Source organism: Panthera onca, chromosome B2 (assembly GCF_046562875.1).
Source record: "Panthera onca isolate mPanOnc1 chromosome B2, mPanOnc1 haplotype 2, whole genome shotgun sequence".
Lineage (NCBI taxonomy): Eukaryota > Metazoa > Chordata > Mammalia > Carnivora > Felidae > Panthera > Panthera onca.
Window position 1 is genome coordinate 37,431,682 of NC_138343.1, and position 23,954 is coordinate 37,455,635.

Here is a 23,954-nt window from a genome sequence, read left to right on the forward strand (position 1 = left end):
AAGTGGCGGTACCAAGACTGCATCGGGTTGGGGTGCACCTTACATGAAACAATGCACGGCTCGGTGTTGGGCATACATGGTGTGCCCCCGAAACAGATACTGGGTAGAAAAGTGAACATGGGAAACACAAGGCTGATGGGGGGGGCGGGGGGGATGCCTGCTGGACGGGACCTCCAGAGCTGCAACGGGAGAGCTGGGCTGGCTGCCAACAGCAGTGCCCTCCTTTCCGGCTACCACCGCCTGGAAGACCAGGGCTGGGGACACTACTTATGGTCACAGCCTGTTTATCTCCCCCAAGATAGAAGGCAGACTTCACTCATCCCTTATTCCTAGAACGGAAACTGGCACCAGTAAATACTCAGTATTAATGAATAACTGAGTCTTCAAGACAGATGCCTTTCCTAATCACACCTTCCAGTACACAAAGTTGGGTGCCAGTGCAGTTGATGTGGGTTCTGGCTCCGCTGGGTAAGGTGGGCAGTCCTGGTAGGTGAGGGCAGCTCGCATTGATGGCTCTGTTGTTTCTCTGCCCCAGTGCCTCTCCCCTGCCTCACCCGGCCCCACCCCACCCCACCTGTCTGCCAGGCCAAAGCCCCCAGAGGTCCTAGCCCCGATGAGTCAGCTTCCCTGCAGACTTTGGAACCATCAGGATTTCAGAGGAAGGAGGCACGTGGGTGGGGAAGGGGGGGAGCCCAGGAGGCTCGTCAGGGTTGAGAGACCCAGGTCTTCCCATGCATGTCCTTGCTTTCCTGCTCCCCCAGCAGTTGGAAGGACACTCTGTTCCAAGAAGCTCTCTTAAACCCTGGAGGCTGCTGGTCGTGTTCCTCTGGACAGCCCTGGGCTCCCTTGCTGGGATCCTGAGGACATGGTTCCCCTCCGCCGACACCCCCACACTCCTGCCTCCATAAAACCTGTCCTTGATCCCTGCCTCGGTCATGCCTTCTGGTTACACCCATACCCCTTGAGAGGAGGGCTATGGCTGACATCGCCCACCTCCTGTCTTGCAGAGCACCCCAGACCATAGGCAAACTCTCCCCCACCTAGGGGCCTCGAGAGCGGCCCCTCCACCTGCTCCTTCCTCCTTTCCCTCTCGCTTCACCCCCGGTTGGTGGCTCTGGGTAATAAGTAACTACCCATCCTTGAAGGCTGGGGTTCTGATGATAAGGAATTATTAAGCTTACCCATTTACTGCAATTTGTTTAAGATGACTAGATGGTTAAACTGTAAACCCCTTCATTAATTTAAAAACAAACAAACAAAAAAAACCAACAAAAAAAAGAAGCCCACAGGGGTCGTAGGGAGTGGTATTAATTCTGCATGAGGGGTAGACAGCTGAGTTTCTCGACTCCTGTGGAGTAACCCTCCCACCTGTTTATTGCAACCCCCCACCCTGCACCCAATCCTGGCCCCGCTGTGTCCAAGCATGATCCCACCCCATACCTCTCCACAAAGCCCCCTGCAGGATTCTCCTGCAGGCCAACCACCTGTCATAAAATCCTTCCTTATTGTCTGACTCTAGCCTAAATCCCTCCGGCTGCACTCCAAGCCCATTTCCTTTGGTTCAGTCTCCAGCTGGAGACGGACAACAGCTGGCTTCCATCCTCCCTGGAATAAATTGTACAAGAAACTACCGGCAAAGTAGCACAGGCATTTTGGGATGGATGGTACTCTTTGCCCGGGGCGGGGGGGGGGGGGGTGTGCTTCTGCCTTATGGGCCCCCAAAGCCCAGATCAAATCCCACCAGAAGGCTGAGTCACGATCAGAGACAAGGGTCAAGACCACAATGCCCGACGGTCGTGAAAATCCCTGGGCCGGATGCAAAGGGAGTCCCATCCTGAAGGGCAGATCCCCCACTCTCCAGACTGCCACAGATTTCACTGGTCATTCCACCAGGGGCGCTGGCCCCCAAGGCCCCATTTGGAGATCACAGAAATAAGACACAAACAGGCTCCCCAGTTTGGGAAAGGAAATGGGAGCCAGATATATGTAACCAGGGCCCCCCGGTCACGGGCTGCTAATACCACCCTTACCCAGGTAGGTCATGACAGGAGAAGGGCAGAACAGGCACAGCCACCTCAGCCTTTTCCATCATGCAGGGACGGTCCCTGGCCCACCTCCCATCCCCAGCCAACTGGGGCGTGGACGTGACCAGGGTGAAGAAACACTGAGGCATTTTGTGCTGAAGGTATGGAAAAGTACAGCCAGGCCCTCCTAGCACAGAGAGGCTGGGCTGAGGTGAGGGGTGGTGTGGGAGTTAGAAAAACCTCCCATCCCCAGACCTGGGGCCCGGGACCAGGGACAGGCCTGGTGACAGGAAATGGAAACTCTCTGGATGGCACAGGAGGAGTGTCATGTCTGTAAGACAGCCCCGTTGCAAAACCCACGAAGCAGAAAGTATCAGTACCATGGCTCACTCACTCTCTCTCTCTCTCTCTTCTTTACGAGGGCTGGGATTTTAAGCAACAGCATTTTTCAAGTCTGCTTAACCCCCTAACTCCCACCCAAGGGCTGGCGGCTCTCAATCTTCTTAGCAGAGAGCAGGAACTGTCAGTGCATGGGCCCACACAGGGTCAGCTATTCTCCAGCCCCAGAAGTCATGACCTCCATTTCTTCACTTGTAAAACAGGAAGAACACTGCCTCCCCCTCCCCCCACACCCCCAACTCTCAGGGCTATGGATCCAAAGGCTCGATGGATGTGAACGTGAAGGACATGAAGCAGGGGCACAGGCAAAGCCAGAGATGCCCCTGACTTAAAACTTGTGGTTTCTAAACGCCTCGTGCTGTTGGGATAGGCTTTCTTTCAGCCTCCTGGTGCATTGTGTGTGGCCAGGGAAGGCTCAAGGACAGGAAGGTGCATGGCACGAGATTTCCAAGTCACCCAGGGGTCATGCAGGAGAGCGAAATCCGCTCCTCACGTGGCCGCATCCTGTTCCCCTGCGGAACTCAGTTTCCCACGAGAACACTACATGGCAGCTGGGACGGCCACTTCTCAGGCTCATCCTGGGAGGTCCATTTACCCTTCCAGCCTGCTGAAAGTGGCTGTCTGTCCTGAGGGCCAAACAAGTGACCCATCAGTGGGCTTCCAGGACACAGCCTGCCACCTCCCAGGAAGAGTGGTGAGACCAGATGGCAAGATGGGAAGAGGGTTCCCTTCACCCTTACTCCCACCTTGGGGCCCTGGGGTATTCCCCTCTTCGGTGGGGCAAGAGTGCAGCTGTGCCTGCCTGTTACAAATGCCATATCTGGCCAGGCATCAGCCCCAAGCCCTGTACAGAATGCATCCAACCTAATTTAACCCAAAGAAAGAAGGGACCAGAGTTCTGGACGACCTTCCCTTGCACTGTGCAGCTCAAAGCTGGATCTACTGATTAAGTATTTACTGAGCACTGGCCATATGCTCTGATGCTGTGAGCCAAACAAGGGAAGTGCAAGACAGGCTCTGCCTAGAAGGACTCGCAGTTCTGTCCAGATACGGGCAGGCACACAGGAAGTTACAGGACGGTGGAAGACACCACAACAAAGCAGCGGGATAAACGTCGAGGTCAGGACAAGCCCCAGGGCTTGAGCTATGCCTCTGTCAAAGTCCCAGCAACTGGCCACAAAGCAGGACAAGAAGCCCAAACCCAGATGGGGAAACGGAGGCTCACAAGACACAAACGACTAGAGCAGAGCCATCTCCCGGTCAGATGCTTCCGCAAGCTCTGAAAAGCGCCGGGCCCTCCTCCCCAGCCCCACCCTTGGGTCCTCCACCTTTCCTGGCCCAGGACCCATATCATGTACCCCAGAAGGAACCTGGAAAACTCGCCCTGCAGGTTCCATCGGCCACCCCTTCTTCTATTCTTTCCAGATTTGGGGTGGAAGAGATGTTCATGTTCTCATCCCAAGGGGAAGATGTGCCCGGGGTGGCCGCAGATCCACCCAGCCAGCGAGCCTGGACCTTAAATGCAGGCTTTCCTCCCCAGGGCCGGGGAAGAGCTGCCCTTCACTGCAGACTGGGCTGAGGAACAGGGCGGAGCAGGCAATCAGAAGGAAATGACACCCTGGACAACAACTGGAGGTCCGTGGAAGATGACTCACTGTCTACCTCAGCCTGGGCCCACCTCCAATGGAGCCAAGGTGGACTGATGGTGACACCAGGAATGACCCTCCCATCAAATACACACTCATCTGAGTCTGATGTGGCTGAGCGGGCAAGGCGGTCCACAGCCCTCTGCAATCTCACGCTTTCTGGGGTGTGAGGGTGGGTGTGCTCACCTCAGAAGGGCTTGCAAGTTTCTGGTTGGGGGCGGGGGTGGGGAGGCCACCCCCTACAGGTTCCTGGCACACCACCGTCCCATCTCCAAGCTTGCCAGGCTGGGCCAGCTCTCCCCTCTCCCACCCCAGAGCAGGAATGGAATTTGACTAGACACCCCGAGAAGCCAGTGGGCCATTAGAAACCTCAACAGATTCCTATCAACACTCCAGTGCTGTCCAAGAGAACTCTCTGTGCTGATGGAATGTTCTATATCTGAGCAGTCCCATGTGGCTACCAAGCCTTTGAAATGTGTGACTGAGGAACTAAATTTTAATTTAAAATTAAACAGCCACGATATTTAGTCATTATCACGTTAAAATAAAATTAATTGGCAACAGGTGGGTGGTGATTACCGATCGGATGCAGAGTGAAACACAACACATCCTACCCAGACTCTCTCTCCCAGACAGAGTCCGCCTTCCCCGGTCCCTCACATTCACCCAAGCCTCCAGAGGTAAACCGCAGCACGCTCCTGACTCTGAGTTACATGCATGGTCCCGGGCTGACCCAAATCTCGCTTGTGCTCTGTGTTCATCCAAAAGGCAGGGCAAGGTCTCCCTGTGCCCCTGTGAGACTTGGCAGAGCTGGATGCAACATAACACTTGTCTGTGGGCCGCTGGAAGACACCGTCCCTTGTAGGGGACACTGGGCGCAGCACTGGGTACAGCCGCTGGGGCTCCCTGGCTCTGCCAGGGACCTCTCAGGGAACCGCACCCTCTCCTTGGTGACCGCCGACTTGTGTGTCTAGTCTCAAACACCTTGGTCTGCAGACCAAAGGCCCCCCCTCATTTACCCAGACATTGAGCCCCTACGCCTCCAAGTGTTCAACAGCACGGCTGCCCAGGAAGTCACGACTTTGGCAGCTACATTGAAAAACAATAGCAACACACTGTTTAGCAATCACAGAACTGACACCAGGTTTTAGAGTACGTTCTGTTAAAACCATGTTTTTGCTTTGTGCACCTCAAACATTAAAAATGAAAACAGCTAGCACAGAAGTGGCTGATGACATAAGCATATATCTTACCCTTTAAGAAAATTAAATTTCTCTGTTTTAAAGGCTTGACAACAGCATTTCAGAAAACTGGGGAGGCAGAGAAAGAAAGAACCATCAATAATCCTGCCTCCAACTCAGTACTCACGCCTTCTGTTTTTACATCAAATTTCTATGACTCAACGCTAACAGAACCCCCACACTAACTTCAGAGTCCCAGCTGCCCTCACCCCCAGTCTTGTTTTCGTTTAACTTGAAGCCTGGCTTCTAGCTCAGTCCCACTTTGAGAAACACCAACCGAAGCACCACCCCCAAGAAACCACCCCCACCCCCAGGGCCTGGGTAGCTCAAGCATCAGGTGTCCCTGTGGTAGTCTGTGTGAGGGTTTCCCATCCACTGGCCACACAGCCCCAGACAGTCAAGAAGGAAGGACTAACCTGTGTGTGCAGAGCAGTGGGGGAGAGGGGCGGAGGAGTGTGTCCACAGACACAAGACCAGCTTCAGGAAGGGGAGGTTTTAAGGCCTGTACACAGTGACCCCAACACAGAGCAGGCAGAAGAGCCAGGGGGTTTGACCACATGCAGCTCTCAGCCCTGGAACGTTCCAAAAAGAGAGGTTGTGCCAAAAACTGAGATCAGTGAACCTGAGTCCTCAGCAGGCTTGATGCAGATGGGAAACTTCTGGAGCAGGACCCAGAAGTGCCCCCCATGTCTCCAAAGTTGCCCTGCCCCAGCACCGTGGTGCCTGCCCTGGGTCTAGACCCAATGCACACCTAACCCAGGGAGGTGTTGACACTTTGCCAGGCAACTTATAGACCTGTCCCAAGAGGGCGGTGCGCAGGTGAGGTTCAGAGAGGTGGGGCAGTCCCGGAGAGCTTGCTAGGTAGACGTAGAGTCTGGCTGGCCAAGACCTCCATTGGGAGGGCCAGGGACAGTTTTCCACCTAAAAGGCAAAGGAGGGCTGTGAGGGTCCTGCCTCTGAAATTTGAGGACTGGTGGAAGAGAGGCTGAAGGAAAGAGAAATACAGCTCGTGGTTCGGGGTATTCATTAATAATTACCCCTTACTCAGTGCTAGACTTGTGATCCACTGGGGCACAGGTTGAGGGCCTCACGGAGGAGGGGGGGCAGTGCAGACCCCCAGGGTGGGGAAGACGTGCCCAGAGAAGGAGGAGGCTCAAAGGAAGGTGACCCCAGGCTCAGGGGAGCCTTCCCTGACACCCCTGGCCCAACGCAACTTTTCTCCCCTGGCGCACCCGAGGCTCCCACAACATGCCAGCTCCCTACTCAGTAATTCTCCATACACATTGCATAGCCCCACGCCAACCTCAAAAGCAGAGCTAATGTCTAATTCTTCCCAGAATCTCCACAGTCCTTAAACCAGCATATGTACTGGGCATACGGCAGGTGCTCAGCCAAGTGTCTAATTGGCCTTAGGGAGCAAGTCCTTGGTTCCGAAGGGGGCAGCCACCTGGCCCAGTCACACAGCAAGTCAGCTGAGTAAGCCCTAGGCCCCCACTCCCTGGGCCACTCATAAGTAGATCTCTGGGCTGCGGCTAGAGTCTGGGGGATGGGAGAGACGGGGTGTTGAAAAGCTGATAATCAGGACACCCTCCCTTTTCCTGCTCCCCAGGGGGTGCTGACAAGACACTACTGCATCAGCTTGCTCCACTTAGCCCACTCAGCACTCACTTACCCTCAGTGAGAGGCACTGCTCTGGGGGGCCGGGATGCTGACAAGGGAAGGGCGTGCTTCCAAAGCTAACACTGTCAGGATGCATTCCACGACCCAGGAGGCCAGAGTTTTATTTGAACAGCAGAAATGGGGAAGGTACGGGGCTGCTGTTCTTTCTCCTCCAGAGGGTCTGTGAACAGGTGCCACCCTGCGCCTGGGACGTGGGAGGGTCAAGAAACTTGCACTTAGACACAAGGGGCCCGTCCTGGGGTCCTCAGCATGCTGCAGTCACCGACCTCTATCCTCAGCCATGTGAGCAGCATCGGGGTGGTATTTCCACTGCAGGAGGATGGCAAGACTAAAGCTATTCCCTACCAAGGTGTAGCCCAGAGTCCTGCTGGGGGCCTTCCCCTGGGGAAGCCAAATGGGGGCACACGTCACAAGTACAGGTTTAGCTGCTGAGGAGGTGGCAGTAATATGGGGACTCAGGTGGAAATCTCACAGCTCACAGCTACACCTCCCTCGTCGGCTCCTTGATTTTTTTTCTCAAAGCCTCGGTCTCTGGGTCCCCTGACCCACAAATTCTGTCATGAAGGGTAGGGGCCTGTTGGGTCTGTAAGGATGATGGAGAAAAGGGGCTGAAGGCAGGAAAGGAGTTGACAGACCCGACTCTGAACTGTGGCACCCACTTACATAACCCAAGCTTTCCTGCTTTAAATGTTTTCATGCTGCAAGTGGCAAATAAACCTATATGTGGTCAATGTGGTCAGGAAACGGTGGTGTCAGAACCCTGAAGGCTACAGAACACAGCGTTCAGCAAAGGCCAAGCAAGCATGCATGGGGAGCTTTTGGGGTGCTAGGAACCAATGGGCCCCGAACAGAAAATCCAGCCCCAAGGAGTGGCTGGTAGCCTAGAAAGATCAGTAGGACTGGTGCTAATTTAGGACACCATGAGAGGCCACTCTGCAGAGCCCTGGCTCTGGACTCTGAAGGCCTGGGTTCAGGCCACTAACTAGCTGTATGACCTTGGTTATGTTATTTAATCTCTCTGCTTCAGATGCATTATCTGCAAATGAAGTTCCCCACAGCAGCTATCTTACCACTGCTGGGCAGTCGGTGCAACGTGACAGTGGCCCTCGCCTGGCCCATGGCACCTTTTCCCCCACCAAGTGCCAGCTACCGTTACTACTGTAGCACTGTGGTTCCGCCCCTCTGCCACCCCTCCCCACAGCAGCTCACGTTACTGGTGGACACAGACCTCCAGGTCTCCATAAAAACTGAAAACCTGCTATGAGCGTACAGCATTTTAGACCACCTCTCCACCCTCAGGAGACAGCCTCCCACCTATATCAAGGCCGAATGCAATCAAGGGTTGCGGTCCAGAAAGAGGGGAGACCACGTGGGTAGCAGAGTCCAAATCACACCGCAAGAATGTTGGCTTAGTCTGAGGGAGAAGCCACTGAGGGTTTTCTGAGTTTGGGGAGGGGTGTGGTCATGATCTGAGTCTCTGAGGACCCCTGATGGCTTTAAGAGTGGCAGAAGAGCTCTCAGGAGGTGTGGCAGTCACCTTTCAACCTATGTCTTGGGGCCACGGCTTCCAAGAAGCCTTCCCTAATTGCCCCACTTAGCTCTAATTACTCCTTTATTGTACTTCCCTGCGCAGTAACCTTGGGAAAGTTACATAACCTCCGAAGGTCTGGGCCTTGGCTCTGGGGCTGTACAGGGAGGCCAGTTAGGTAACCACTAAGCTCCCTTCAGCCTCACAATTTATGATTTGCTGCCAGGAGATGTGCCCGGAGCCTGACCCTCCTCCCCCATCAGCCACTCTTGCCAGCCTCTGGGGGAGGGGGGTGTGGGGGGTGAGGAGAAACCAGCCAACGAGACAGTTCCTTGGGTGCAAACACTTGGGGTGCAGAGTCCTGTGATGGGGAAGCTCCCTGGGGAAGCATGAGATCATTTCTGCTTCTTTCTGAGCCTACAGTTACCACAATCTCAACTTTTGCCTCTTGTTCCAGAAAAACTCACTCGTGGGTGGGGAAGTTGGCCCTCAAGATCACAGAAAGGGGTGTGCTGGGCAGGTTAGGAAATCAAGGCAGGCCAATTTAGCTTAAGTAACATTAAGTCCTCTGTACCCCAAAACACGGTCAAGGTTCTGACTTAAAGGCCATTTAAAAGAGGATTAGAGGCAGGGTGACAAATGGGTCAGTGGAAAAAGGCTCTCGACCTGGGCAAGCTGAGCTAGTTTAACCTGAGCTTAGTTCTACAGACAGTTTGTCCCCAGCTCCTCACCAGGCCTCGGTTTTCCTATCTAGCAGATGGGATGGAAATGCCACACCTCAGTCAGGCCCGGAGAGGTCACAGGGAGGCACCCTGGAGGAATGGGTCTGCAGAGACCCATGGTAAGGCCAAGGGTGAGAATCTGGGAAGGGTGCAAAGCCTGTGTATCTGAAGGTTTCTCAGGGGGTCACCCAGGTACTGCAGGCGACACAACCCAACACTCCTGCTCCATCCCCTGGGGCCAACATCCTTGGCCAGCTGTGGAGGGGGTACCCTGCAGGGTGGGCCACGGGGTAGCAAAAGCCTAATGCAGGCGCCAGTCAGGCCGGAGTTACCTGCTCAAGGCATGCCCTTCTCCCCTGCAAACAGCCGGGCCTTCCTCCTGCTCGCTCTGAAGATCAAACGGTTTCCACAAGGAAGGGGCAGGGAGTGTTGTTTCCCTCCCCCCGGCGGGTCCACCTGCCTTCCTGGTTTCCGTAGTACATGGTCTGAAGACATTCCCCAAAAGGCAGGGACGGACGGGGCTGCTTCCCTTTGCAGCAGGTCTCAAACAGGTTTGGGCACACAGTATGTGCTTAGTAAATATCTGCTGAATGAAGGACTGGATATTTGCTGTCTCAAGTTCCTTGAAGGCAGAATCCACGGCTCCCCATCTAGCATCTAGCTGGGCCAGGGGGTGGGGGAAAGAGACCTGTTAAATGCTCACACTGATTGGTTTTGCTAATCCCAGGAGAGAGGAGTTCAGGAAAAGTTTATAAAAAAGGGATGGGGGCAGGGAAGCTGAGAAGGGGTTCCTGGAGAGAATGACCCAGAGAGGGAGAGCAGTTTATTCCGTCAAGTCCCCCGGAGAAGAGATGGCAATAAACTGAATTTAAAGGTGAACTTGGAGCTGGCAGCTACAGGGAGTGAACATCACATATGTTTTCTCCATGTTCTCCTGTTATCTTCGTCCCACCGAGATGGGTAACATCACTGTCCCTTTCAGACGCGAGTCGTGTGCTCAGGGCCACTCAGCTTGCAAAGGCCACTGTGACTTGAAAGCCTGTCCTTAACCACTAGGCAACATGGCCCCACCTCATGAGGCTTGAAGGGGAAAGTGGGAGCACATTTTGATAATGGCACTCTCCCTTCCTCCTCTTCAGGGTGTGGAGACTATGAGACCAGGGGCCAGAGTCTGGGCCTGGCTCAGTTCACCTAGAAAAGTGCCTTCTGGGGCACCTGGGTGGCTCAGTTGGTTAAGTGTCCAACTTCAGTTCAGGTCATGATCTCACAGTTCATGGGTTTGAGCCCTGCGTTGGGTTCTGTGCTGACAGCTCAGAGCCTGGAGCCTGCTTCAGATTCTGTATCTCCCTCTCTCTCTGCCCCTCCCCCACTGGCACTCTGTCTCTCTCTCCCTCCCTCTCAAAAATAAATAAACAGTAAAAAAAAAAAAAAGGAAAAGTGCTTTCATCTTGAGGAGGCCTAGGTCCTCCAGACTGGCCATAGTACTGAAGGTCCACATGCATCTCCACATCCCCCCTCAGAGCTGGGCACAGCACTGGGCACCGGGGGCCCAGCAGACACTGTGGGCACATCAGTGGCTGGCTATACCCCCACATGCTTATTGCACAGGTCTGTGGATTAGGGCCAAGGGTGGGGACACATGTCCCTGCCCACGTAGGGCTCCTACTGCCTACCTGGGCCTAATTTAACCGGCACTTCAAGCCTTCCTGAGTGAATGGATGAATTTACTTGAAGGAAGTAGAGTCCAAGAGAGGTGAAATCCAGCCAGGGTCGCACAGCACACACCAGTACCATAGGGAGAATTGGAACCCAGGTCCAAATCCTCTATTTCCTACACAGTGGCTCAGATCTGAGTCCGTCAGCCCCAGCCCCAGCCCCAAGCACAGGTCCACACAAAGGGAGGGGCTCAACCCTGTGCTGGCTGGGCCATCAAGCACACTGCAGGGCTTTTCTCCTGGGGTTGGGGAGCAAGTCTCCCCCTCCTAGGAGGGACCCAGCTAAGCAGCTGCAGCCAGATTACACTGGGCCATGGGAGGTGACAACAGCCACAGTACGCAATCCTGATTAAATATTTCAGCAGGAAACCCAAATATTTAGATGGAGGGGAGGAAAAACAGAATGCACATTTCAAAGCCAATCACAGGGACCTGTCTGCCAAGGGCACTGTGAGAGGGCAAGTGGGTGGAGTCTGCCCCCAACGAGGAAACAACTCTGATCCCAGGTCCCGAGTGACCACCACCCAGGGAAGACACCCATGAGGCCATCTGCCCCTGGAATCCTCCAGAATGGAAAAGGTTTGACAAAGCCCGGGATGAGCCAGGATTGAGCAGAGAAAGCCTTGCCACCTTTCCCCAGAGCAAGGAGCAGGGCCCCTGCTCGGGAAGGGAAGAGGGTATCAACCTTCCATACTTTCAGGTGTGGACCATGAACTCTTTGGAGGAGAGGGCTGTGGGTGAAGTTGAAAGAAATGGAGAATGCTGGACAACTCCACTAGGACAACCTTGGGCACGGTATTGAAACTCTGTGGTCCATTCTGGTGCTCCTACTAGAAGGGAGTGCTGATAAGGGAACCTCCTGGATCCTCCTCCATTCCTGGCTCTGAAGTCAGCAAGGTGGGGATGAGTCTGAGCCTCCAGGTAGCCATGTAGACCTGAGCAAATCCCTTGGCCTCCATGTGCCTGGCTAATGGGCATAGCAGTAATACTGAATCCACTGGACTGGTTTAATGAGACAGTTAAAGTAGGAGCCCAATGCCCAGCACCCAGTAGGAATTCAGCAGAGTGCTACCCATACCACTCATCCTTCCAGCCTGCCTCAAATACCTGCTTCTTTAAATTCAAGAGTAGAAATTAATCTCTCACTGGTTCACACTTAGAACCCCCAGGTGCCCTTACCAATGTCAGCGAGGTGAGAGCTCCTTACCTTTCTTTCTCTAGACTGGGGGCTCCCTGAGGGCAGGGGCTATGTTTTATTCAGAGCCAGATCCCCTGCAGGCCAAGGGGTTCCACAGGCCTCAGCAAACAGGAACTGAATCCTGAGGCCCGGTGACTCTTGTCCCATCTCTCCAACCTCTACCATCTGCAACCCATCACTCAGCACCAGGACCGCATTTCCCCTCAGTTTCGCCACTGTGGCCTTGTTTCTCTGCCCAGCGAGGCTGAGCCCCCAAGGTCTACGGCCCAGTATGGTTTCTGAGGCTTCAGTACACACAAAAATGCTGGCCAGGAGGGAGGCCCCTCCGTGAGCCCACCCTTCCTTTGTCCAGATCTCTAAAATTTAGGGATCAGATTAACTCCTCACCAAAAGCCCAGAGGGCCCAGGCAGCTGTACCGAGCTGGAATATCCCACTGCCCCCCCCCCCCACTTTTTTACATAAAGGGGCAACTAAGGTATTATCTGGAAGGTCATCAAATTGGGGGGGGGGGCTTTGGCTGGGACAGGAACCCACACTTGAACCTCCCAAGGGGTTCATGGTAAGAGGAAAAGGTGCCCTAACTGAAAGCTGGGGTGTGAGGGAGGGTGGATGGGCTGTGTTGTGTGTGCGTTGGGGTGGATGTGGGGGCGGGGGGAGTGGGCTCTGTGGGCTTTGGTGGAAAAACCCACACTCCATCACATCAGAAAGTTCAAGGGAGGAAGCATCCTTATCAGAACACCCATGGGGTGAAGGGATCAGCCCACAGAAATGCTGTTAATTTAGAGTTGAAGATTCTACTTCTTTTAAGTTGCCACGCCTGTGAAGGAAGAGGGAACTTTCTGAAATGCTGTTCACTCCCCGACTTAAAAATTGCAAAAATTTGGTCAGTTCAAATTCCTTGGCTAAACCCAGAGGGCTTTGTCATCTGACCCTTACCTCTCGGCCCTGTGGCTGCAGCCCAGAACCATCACGCACTTTTACTCCTCCCTGAGGGCTGTGGGCAAGAAGGACCCACCATCCCCCCTTCTTTGTCTAGCTCTTTAAAAATGTGGTTGATATATACCCAGAAGAGGGATTGCTCGATCATACATTTCCATTTTTAATTTCCTAAGGAGCCTCTACACTGTTTTCCATAGTGGTGGCACCATTTTACTCAAAAAGACAAATGATTCCACTTGGAAGGCATTTAAAGTAGTCACATTCACAGGAACAGAATGTAGATTACTCGTTACCAGGAACCAGGGGGAGAGGGGAAAAGGGAGTTGTTTAAGGGCGACAGAATCTGCTTCGCAAGATGAAAAAGTTCTTTAGAGCTGTTTCCCAGCAGTGTGAATATACTTAACAAGAATGAACGGACTCTTCAAAATGGATAAGATGGTAAACTTTGTTATGTGTTTTTTACTACAATTTAAAAAAAGTCGGTTGACCTTTCCTCTGCTTCAGGAAGGTCTTCCTGCTACTGTGTGAACCACACTTGTGTGGGGGCAGTCCCTTCACATAGCAGGGTTGTCTTAGGAACAGTAGCAGCGACAGCGGCAGCTAACACTTAATGAGCACTATGTGCCAAGCGCTCGTCTATGCAAACAGTGAGGGTGATATTTGCGGCATGCCTTCAGAGGCCAGCCCAAAACCATCAGACATACTGCTTGCATGGTGACTCTTTCAACAACAGCAAGGAGCCTGCAGTTAGGTGGTGGGGCGAGTGGCACTTGGAGGAAAGCATGTCCTCTATCCATGTCAAACCCATCCTTGGGGAGGATGGCCAGGTCAGGCCTCGTCTGCCCTATTCTAAGAGTCCCTGGCAACTATCGGTGAAATCTCCAAGGAGACTCGCCGTGACCCTCTGCATTCCCCCAGAGGGAACCGGGAAGGAGGCAAGCCTATTTCACATGCTTTCTTATAGTACCCAGCACACGTGGCCTCTCTGAATCACCCAGTTCTGGCCTAGTAGTTCTTGCACCCCAATTTGTACAAAGACTATCTTTCTTTTTTTAATATTTATTCATTTTTTGATAGAGACAGAGTGTGAGTGGGGGAGGGGCAGTGAGAGAGAGGGAGACACAGAATCGGAAGCAAGCTCCAGGCTTCTGAACTGACAGCACAGAGCCCGACGCGGGGCTCGAACTCACAGACCGTGAGATCATGACCCCAGCTGAAGTCGGACACTTAACCGACTGAGCCACCCAGGCGCCCCATGTATAAAGACTATCTTGGGGGTACTATGTCAGGACCATGGCTCCTCTGCTCCCCAAAGCCTTATACTTCCCTGCCCCCCACCCCACAGAGAGTTCAGAAGCTGAGCACAATCTGACAGCAAACAGCCAACTTCAAGATGAAAGCCCTTGGCCTGAGGTCAGAGGCGGCCAAGCACAGCGCCCAAAACCAGAGGACTGTTTCTTTTAAATGTAGGACTATAAATAGGGCAAAGCCCCAGGAAAACACTTAGAAGCAACAGTCATCACCTCCCTTGCACCCCCTCCTATAGGGCTCCCCCCACCCCACTAGAACCTTTCAACACTTGCTAATTCCCACCCTCAATAATTCTCTAATACCATGCCATCTGCAATCATCCTAAGGGCTCTAGTAAAACTCTCAAAACGATTCAATAAAAATCCACTTTAACTGTTAAACTCTAACTAGAGCAGTTAACTGAGGCATATTTACCAATTTAAGAATTATTATTATCTTGGCTGCCCTCAACTTTGATCGGAACATAAACAAACAGGTCATTAGGAGGGGACCTCTTTCTTCCATTTCCTCTCAAAACCCCAACTTCCCTACTTTCCACTTCTGCAGTTCTAGACAGTGAGGATCCAAGTTTGAACTAATGACGTGGAGGCCTCCGTGATCTTGGATAATCAAAAGATCTATTGTGTTCCCTTTACTTACAAAGGCAGTTAAGTGGACCAGTGTGCTTTACAATTTCCAACGAGGCTTGAAACAAAAGAGGTTTTCATGTTAACCCTCAATTCTCAAAAAAATTCAATGAATGTGCCCATTCTAAGGGCATCATTTGGTCAGATCATTACATCATTTGGTCAGATGTAACTTTAGCACATAACCCATGGTTATATTTTCAAATTTTAGGAGGAGGATTGGCGTTAGAAACACGATGTCAGAACCTCAAAACTGGAATCAGCTTGACTACTGTAGACTGGAACATGTAGAGAATAGGAAGGGTCCAGAAAATAAAAGGAGCGGGGTCTGGCACCCACGGAAAACCTCCAAATAGGATAATGCAGTTTGGAGCTGGCAAGGAGGCCAGTAGGATCCAAGAGGCTTCTGGGGATTGGTCAGCTATGTGAGCAGTCTAGGAAAAACCAGTTAGGGATGGGATGCTCCAGTGGAAGGCAGGGCATGAGGCGACCCCTACCACACCCCTGGGAGACATGGGAATCTCAAGAGCCACAGCAGGAACACCTCACTCTCTCCCTCCTTCTCCCTCTTAAACCCTCCTACATCCAAGACCCCACTTAAAGTCATCACCTCCTGAGAGTCCTCCCTGACCCCTCAGGCTGGTTCTGGAGGCCCTCAGGAACCATCACATCATAGTGGGTTTATTCATCCTTCTCCCCAGCAGCCAGTCTGAGCCTCGTGGTGTCTTAATCCATCTTTGCACTCCCAGATCCTCGCCTAGTGCCTGGCACATAGTGGACACTTAATAAATGTTCGTTGATGAATGTTCTCATGTACTCTGGGATCAACCCGCTTCAGTGTGAAACCTGATTCTATACCATATAATCCTGGGCAAGTTATATCATTGTCCTCATCTATAAAAGGGGGTGGTCACCAAGATTAAATTAAAGTAAGAATGTATAGAACGTGCTTATTCAAAGCTCTGGTGCACAGGGAGTTCTCAAATCCTTCCTGTTTATGATCATTGCATACTGGAGGTGAAGGTTGAGACTGCCCCCCTTCACTGCATCCCAACCCTTTGCTCTTTTGTGCTGCCAAGGGAGGGGTGGACCGATGCTTACCGCAGTAACAGAGGAGGTGCTGGCTTGGCCAGGCCCAACACAGGAGGCCAGCATGCCAACGCCTGTTCTAGGGGAAATAGAAAATAAAATTTCCCAGCAGACCGAAGTCCAGCTGAACCACCCCACTAAGCTCACTTACAGACTACCCATTCAACAGCTTCACAGGCCTAAGAAGCAGGGCAAAGGTGTACAAGGAGTAGGCGAGCCAGGTTCCCACCCCAGGCTGTGCCCTCCTGCTGTGTCACCAAGGCCACTTCAACTTCCCTGAGCTTCAGTTTCCTTATCTGAATTCATAAGGTTGCTGTAAAAAGTACCTGAACTAACGCAGGTAAAGCACTAGGTCAACGTGTGCTCAATAAACACAAACAGACAGGGGGAGACATGCTCGCTTTACGTGACATCTGTAGGCATCTTGCATAACGCTTCTACTTGCCCTGATCCTCACTGGACCCTCACTTTGCACTGAGGAAAGAGGCAAAGTCAAATGGCTTGATGGGTAAAATGGCCAATGCAGATGTCAAAACAGGCCTGTGCCCACTCTCTTTTATAAAATGCACATACCACTCCCAGTGCCCAACACACAGGGTGCTCAAATCCATGCTAACTGCCCTGGTGGAAACCTCTGCATGCAATTCAGGGAAGAGGCTGGGGAGGCAAGGGTTCAAGATGGTTCTGAAGGCAGGAAGGAGGACAACCACAGGGTCTGAGGCTGCTGCGGTAGAAGCAGGGAGGGTAAGCATTTGAAAGTCGGGCAGGAAGAACCAGACAACTCGGTTCGGGCGGGGTGCCTATAAGACCTAATGAAAAGTGAGCAGTGTGTTGTGTTAACTCCCTTTGCACACATTTGAAAGCACATGCAGTTTCCAGTGTAAAAAAAAAAAAAACCCTACTCAGTCTGCACCCCCTACTTCTAACAACCCCTCCCAAGAGCCCGCCCCTACCCCAGGAATTTCTAGCTTGGGACTTCTCTAGGATTACAAAGGTGACTCAGAACCTGACAAAACACAGAACCTCAGGTGGAAATGCCCCAGGCCAGATGGGAAAGAAGTTAGAGTTTTCCACAACGGAGTCTTCTTTTTTCCTTAAACCAATTTCCTGGGGCTGAAGGTAATGCCTCAAGTCACATAACAGAAAGCAGAGCCAGGCAGATTTCTGCAGACTAAAAAGTGATGCTAGCAGAATGCTTCCGCTGGTCAGTGTTCACTTCTTGGGTTTTTTCCTATGATGGGAGGGGAAGTTGGAGAAGGTTGGAGAGTTTTTTGGCCAGGGATGGGGAACAGGGCTGTCCATGATCCTCTCCAAATCAGATTGGCCCGATGCCCACATCTAAAAGTTACCTGCCTGCTTTTGGGGGGCAATCATCAGCGGGTTTAAGAGGACCCCCAAATAAGAGGCTTTTTGTTGACTCGAACCCCTTAAGAAAGCTAACTTCCAAAGCTACCACCACCAGCTGCACCCGGCTGCCTTACCCTGACCACCCCCCTCTTCCCTTCTCCATGGGTTTTGAAGTTTATTTTCCCACATTCAGCCTTGAATTCTTTCCTTCCTTCCCCTGCTGTGGCGAAGAGGGAAACACTTCGAGGGCAGCTTGATTCTTTATCATCCCCGCCTGCCCTCTTCCCCCTCTAAACAAAGCCCTGGAACAAACTAAACAACAACTGCTCTCCCGGGGAATTGTTTCCTCAAGGGAAATTATAAAGTGACCCCTCCCCAACACACACACACAGGGCAGACACTCATCCACAGAAGTTCCTGCTATTAGCAGCCAAACCACCCCAATTACCGGCTGAATTCCTCCTCCCCATCAACCTCACCTCCCACGGTCACCCACTCTGGGGACTGCTAAGGGCCCAGAGGCTCTCCCCGCTAAAATGCAACACCCCTAAACCTCCCCTCTCACTGGCTCCTGGGAGGACAAGTCTTCACCTGCCCAGATGCTGGTAGGTACCTATATGCTCGGGTGTGTGAATGTCCATCGATTTAAGGACAATGAGGGGGCAGCACAAGCAAGACATGCTCATGTTTTCCACAGCTTTCAACCTCCCAACAGTCCAGGGCAGGGAAGACAGATGAAGACGGGTGCATTCTCATTTCACATACGGGGAAACTGAGACCAGAAAAATGAGAGACAACTAGACAATCATAAAATGTTGGGCGGCTGCCGTAGATTAAATGTTGTTCCTCATCAAACCTCCTTTCTCGCATCTTCCACCCCAAGAGAAAAATAACACCTTGGACAATCTACCCCTACCCCACTCCACAATCTAGAGCCGTCACCAGCTCTTTACACCCAGGTCCTGGTCCTTCCACCGGAGAGAAGCCATTAGTGCAGGCCAGGGAGGGTGGGTGCTTAAGGCTAAGAGCCTCTGAGAAACTGGCGTGGAGGACCCTGGGCCCCAAACAGCCCCAAGATCCCAGCCGCCATGGTCAGCCCCAGTTTATTCTAGTGAGGTCAAAGCCATCCATAGAGCACGTACCAGAAGATAAGAGGTTCGCAATGTCAACACGGAGAAGAAACTACCCCCCACGCGTCCTTTTGCTCAACCTCTCCTTTCCCCTAAAAAGGATTCCCGGGGTTTTGTTCTTTTGTTCAACCTGCTACTTTCACCAACTTTAACTCCAAGCCCTGGGGGAGGAGGGGAGGTGTCTCCATGAGATAAGCCCTGCCGGAAGCTTGAGCGCGTCCCAGGCACTGCGGCCATCAGCACCCCATCCCGGGTTGGGGCGGGGGGGGGGGGGGAGAGGTGACGCTCGGGCGGTCCGGAGCCCCCTACCCACTTCCCGATCCCTGCGGGTGCGGATCCGGGTGCGGAGGAGCCTTTGCATAGCTTGGGGCTGTGGGACCCTCCCGCCACTACTGCCGGCTCACGTTCCAGAAGAAACACAGGGCGGGCGCGGCACTGGCCCGGAGCTGGGAGGTGGAGATGCGAAGGGGTGGCACCCGGCTCCACTCCCGAACTCCGGGAGCGGGAGCTTCTCAAAGTGCAGATAACCGCCTTTATCCGTCCTACAGCCCCCCTCCAACGAGGGAGGTACTCGCACACTCACAGGGAGCCATCGCGGGGCCGGTTCACCCAGAGGTCAACCCCAACGTCTCTCTGGACAAACGGGGTTCCCAAAGAGTCTCCGCGCGTGGGTGACTCCCGTGTCTACGGGTAAACGACAGACCTCAGCAGCCAGACCCATGTGAGACAGCCTTTCCTGCCACCCCCAGGGCTGCCCGCAGGGACTGAGGGTTATCCAAAGCTGTGAAGGGTTTCCCTTCGGCACTCCTAAAGCTCCGGCCGGCTTCCAGTGTCTGTAGGGGCACAGACGGCGGCTCACCTGCAGGATCTTATCCAGGCCCTCCTGGCCCAGGCACGGGAACTCCTTGAGCAGATGCAGTTTCTGTGTATAGTAGTTTTTCTTGGCCTCTTTCCAGTGTGGCTCCTCGAGCACCTCGAAGATCGCCGCCCCGATGGCCAGGTAGAAGATGATGGCCGAGGTGAGCAGTGGGCCCCGGTCCACCATGGCTCCCAAGCGGCCGCCTCCTGGAGAAAGGCTCCCCTAGCCCCTGCGGCTCCGGGTCCACGCGCCCTACAGCCTCTGGAAACAGCTGTTTGAATTTGGAGCTCCGCATGCGCAGTGCCCTGTTCCCCCCCCCTCCCGCCCCCGGCGCCGCTCTCCGGACAAAGTTGCTCTGCCAAGTTGGCCCACCAAGCGCGGGGAACTGTACGAGGACTTGCTCCCGCGCGGGGGGGCGGGGGGGAGGCTGGTGGGTGGACACAAAGCGGGGCAAGGGGGCGCCCTGGCTCGCTGGGGTAAAGGGAGCCGGGGAACTCAAGGCCAGAGTCTAGGGAGACACGTGGGCCGTCCTCCGCGAGCCGCAGCAGTGTGCGCCGCACCCGCCTCCACGCGCCTCTTTAACCAGCGCCCAGCGCGCGCGCCCTCCCGAGCCTGATCCCGGGGGTGGTACCCGTGCAGGTCCCGCCCCTCGTCTGCACCGCCCCCGCTCAGGCCCGCCCCGCGCAGGCCCCGCGGCTGGCCGGCCCGAGAAGTCACCGCGAGGTGCGCACGGGATTCGGTGCTCCGTGCGCTGCCGGGGGCTGCCGCCAGGGGAGGCTGCATGCCCCGCGGTGCCGGAGAGGTTGGGGTCTCTGGGGCTCGCGTTTGTTGTTAGTGCCCGTGGTATTAACTAAGATGAGTGTGTACCTATCACACTCAAGTCAAGGAAGTTATTACTATTGCTATTTTCGTTGTAACTCAATTTTCGTCCACTGCCGTTTCTGCCAAGAAAGCTTGATTCTCAGTCTCTTTCTCTCACCCCCTCCTGTAAACCAAGGGTAAGTGTAAGGTTAGAAAGGTACTGGAGAAGCTGTAGAGAATCAGGATATCAGGGACTAATCCAGCCACAAAGGTGAGACTCTCCTCTTTTACCCCATTCTCACCTGCCCTGGTGAGACGCCCACATTTAGAAGGAGCTGTGCTGTTGGAGACACCTCCCAGCCCCACGCACTGTAACTCTCCAGGAAACACTTAACCCCTCCTTATTCCGAAGCCTACTCTGCAACCCTCATCCACACCCACACACATGCGCTCATCCCCTTGTTGGAAGATACTTTCTTCCTAAATTCCTTCTAATGTACTATGTAACCAATACACTATAGAACAGTAAAATGACAGCTGGCCCTGTGGGGAATCTGGATTGTTCAATGACATATTCCAGACTGTTCCATAGGAGACACTCAGTAAATATTTGTGCAACGAAGGAGTGAATGAATTTGTGTCAAACACACACACTGAGGATACATCTCACTCGCCTTGCTACCATTTACCGAGGCAATACTCCAACCTTCCCATGCATCCCAAGAACAGCCTGTAATTATACCAACCTTGCAGGGAGGAAAAGGAAGCTGTGTTAGGTTAGTTTGTTCAAAGTCTCTAACCAGCAACAGCCAGAAGCTGGAGTGGCACACTCCAGCACTTGGTACTAAGGGCTGGCCCTGACCCTCTCGGGGCCTCTGAGGGGGCCAGTGCAGTAGTGGGCCAAATTGGTGCACTGCCCCTGGTCCAGGCCTTTTTTTTCCCCCTGTGGGGAATGTGGGGGGCTTTGGTCAGGTGTCAAGAGTTAGGGCAGTGTGGAGGTTCCTCAAAAAATTAAAAAAAGGAATTACCCCATGACCCAGCAATAGCACTACTGGGAATTTATCCAAAGGATACAGGAGTACTGATTCATAGGAGTACATGGACCCCAAAGTTTATAGCAGCACTTTCAACAATAGCCAAATTATGGACAGAGCCCAAGTGTCCATCAACTGATGAATGGATAAAGAAGATGTGGTTTATATCTACAATGGAATACCACTCAGCAATGAAAAGGAATGAAATCTTGTCATTTGGCCATTTGTAACAACGTGGATGGAACTGGAGGGTATTATGCTAAGTGAAATACGTCACTTAGAGAAAGACAGATATCATATGACTTCACTCATACGTGGAAGTTGAGAAACTTAACAGAAGACCATGGGGGAAGGGAAAGAAAAAAAAATAGTTATAAACAAAGAGGGAGGCAAGTCATAAGAGACTCAAATACAGAGAACAAACAGGGTGGAAGGGGTTGGGGGGGTGGGGAAAATGGGTGATGGGCATTGAGGAGGGCACTCAGGATGGGCACTGGGTGGGTATGTAAGTGATGAATCACGGGAATCTAGTCCCGAAGCCAAGAGCATACTGTATACACTGTATGCTAGCTAACGTGACAATAAATTATATCTAAAGAAAAAAAAGAGGGAAGTTTTTACTGAGAGGACAAGGAGGTATGTGTGGTATCTCCAAATTGGGCAGGAGAGGGTCTAGGGATACAGGTTTGAAGGACTGATCCAAGTTTATGGATGTTTCTGTCTCTCCTTTATGGCAACCTGTGTGTGTCCCCAGGAGGCCAGAGCAGGAAGCCCCATGTTCCCTGAAGACTTAGGGAGCCAAGCCTTTTCAACAAGGTCTTTAGGTGGCCCCCTCTAGAGCCCACCCACTCCCCAGCCAGGCTTCTGCTCCGCCCCAGAAAGACCCTTCTCTTTAATTCCTGCCTGCCTCCTACCCACCCTGCACCACACTCTGCAGTCTCACGCTCCAGCCCTTAGCCCATGAAGAGTCCAGGCTTCTGTCCCAGATCCCCTCTCTCTGGAGGGAGAAAGGAAGGGACTTGGTGTGAACAGTTCATTCAGCGGTGGTGGGGGCAGTTTGAGAGGCCACAGGCTCTCTTTCTGTTTGGAAAATTCTCCACCATTCCTCTCCCACCTCCGGTCTGCGTTCTTTTCCTAAGAAAATAAAGGGCCTCTTCCTATTTCAGTCTCGCTGTCTCACAAAAACACTGCAGAATACTTTGGGGTGAATTGGGTTTTATTCAAAAGCTTTATAATTTCTAGTTTCTCTATCTTTCCACTTTGCCTATTTCTCCATTTCCCAACTCCTTTCTTTCTTGCCCTCAATGTGGTGTTCACTTTCTCCTCATCTCTCCTTCTGTGGCCCCATTCCTTAACTTCCTGTATTTTCTCAAACCTCTTGACCCAGCTCTCCATTCTCATGCCTCTCTCCCCTTCCTCTGGTCCCTTCCAGAGTGAATGTGCTTCCCCTCTTCTCCCTTACCTCTTCGACCTTCCTGGACCCCATCCACACATTTGGGTCAAGAATATCTGATAGAGATCAGGAGCTAGGCCTATTCTCTGCACAGAAGCCAGTGGGGGATTTTGGAAATATAAACTGTGCTGGAACCAATGAATGTCTAGACTACTTGTGCCTCGAGGATGGAAAAATAAAAGTAGGTGGAAGGTGGGGGTGCGGGGAGTGTATCTTCTTATACAGCTGATGTTGGGAAGCAAGAATTTCCTGTGCCCTTCTGGGTCCTTCTAGCTGGACTAAGAAAACCAAATCGACAGGGGACAGATTAGCAAGAGAAAACCAAATTGAATTTCCTATGCACAGGGAATCCACACAGACATGGAAATTCCAAAGACAGGCGAAACAAGGTGTACATGAACTAAGGAGAAGGAGGTAATGGTCTGGGACTTCAAAGGGAAGGAACGTAATTCACAGGAAGATGAAAAAGAGTAAATGGTTGGTAAACAAATGTTTGCGAGGTCACTCAGAAACATAGAGGACTTTGATCAAACAAGCCTTGCCAGATTCCTCTACCATAACTAGTTCATTCTATAATGTAGATATCTGTGGCGATAGCTCTCTTCCTGGAGCAGATTCTCTATCTAAATTCTTTGTAGGCAGTTGAGGGAGAAGGTAAAGAGCCTTGCCTAAATCTGCTGGGTTTTAATTGCTTAACTCAAAATCATCTTAATGCCAAAGTGGCCCATCTTGGACTGGCCTGCCCTTCCCCCTACAGTGATGTGGGCTTATTTAGCCAGTCTCATTTATCAGCTTATGGCTGATAATCATTTCAGAGTGCCATCTTTTGCAAGGCAATCAGCTTTGAGAATGGAGTTTAATTTCACCTTGATAGAAACAGATCACTAGACTTACCTGGGTCCCCCTAGGAGAAATTGACAGAGCAGATCAGTTGTTTTCCCCCAAGTCATGTTCCCAGGCTCTGGCCACAAAAGGATCCACACTTACCCTTGGTTCTTCCTTGGTTCAGTTAGGTGAAAGGGTTATCCTCTTGGTGAATGAATCTTTGATAATCCTTTCATAATGCTAAGATACTTATTGTTTTATTTCTGTTTAGGAATATTTCTGTTTATACTGTTTAGGGATTTCAAGGGGAATAGTTCCCCCTCTAAAATTCATGTATGATCTAAGGAGACGTATAAAAAGCCATTAAGAACATAAAGTGGTTCAAC

At 52.5% G+C, this 23,954-nt stretch overlaps 1 protein-coding gene across 1 annotated transcript in view; it reads right to left on the reverse strand.

Moving 5' to 3' along the window:
• The window catches only part of KCNK5 (potassium two pore domain channel subfamily K member 5), a 38,109-nt gene extending 18,064 nt beyond the window's left edge, over positions 1-20,045 (reverse strand). The window contains exon 1 of the mRNA XM_060615403.3: positions 19,456-20,045. Within this exon, the coding sequence (XP_060471386.1) occupies positions 19,456-19,641 (186 nt within the window). The 5' untranslated portion in view covers positions 19,642-20,045. The remainder of the gene's footprint in view (positions 1-19,455) is intronic.
• Between the last annotated feature and the right edge of the window lie 3,909 nt (positions 20,046-23,954).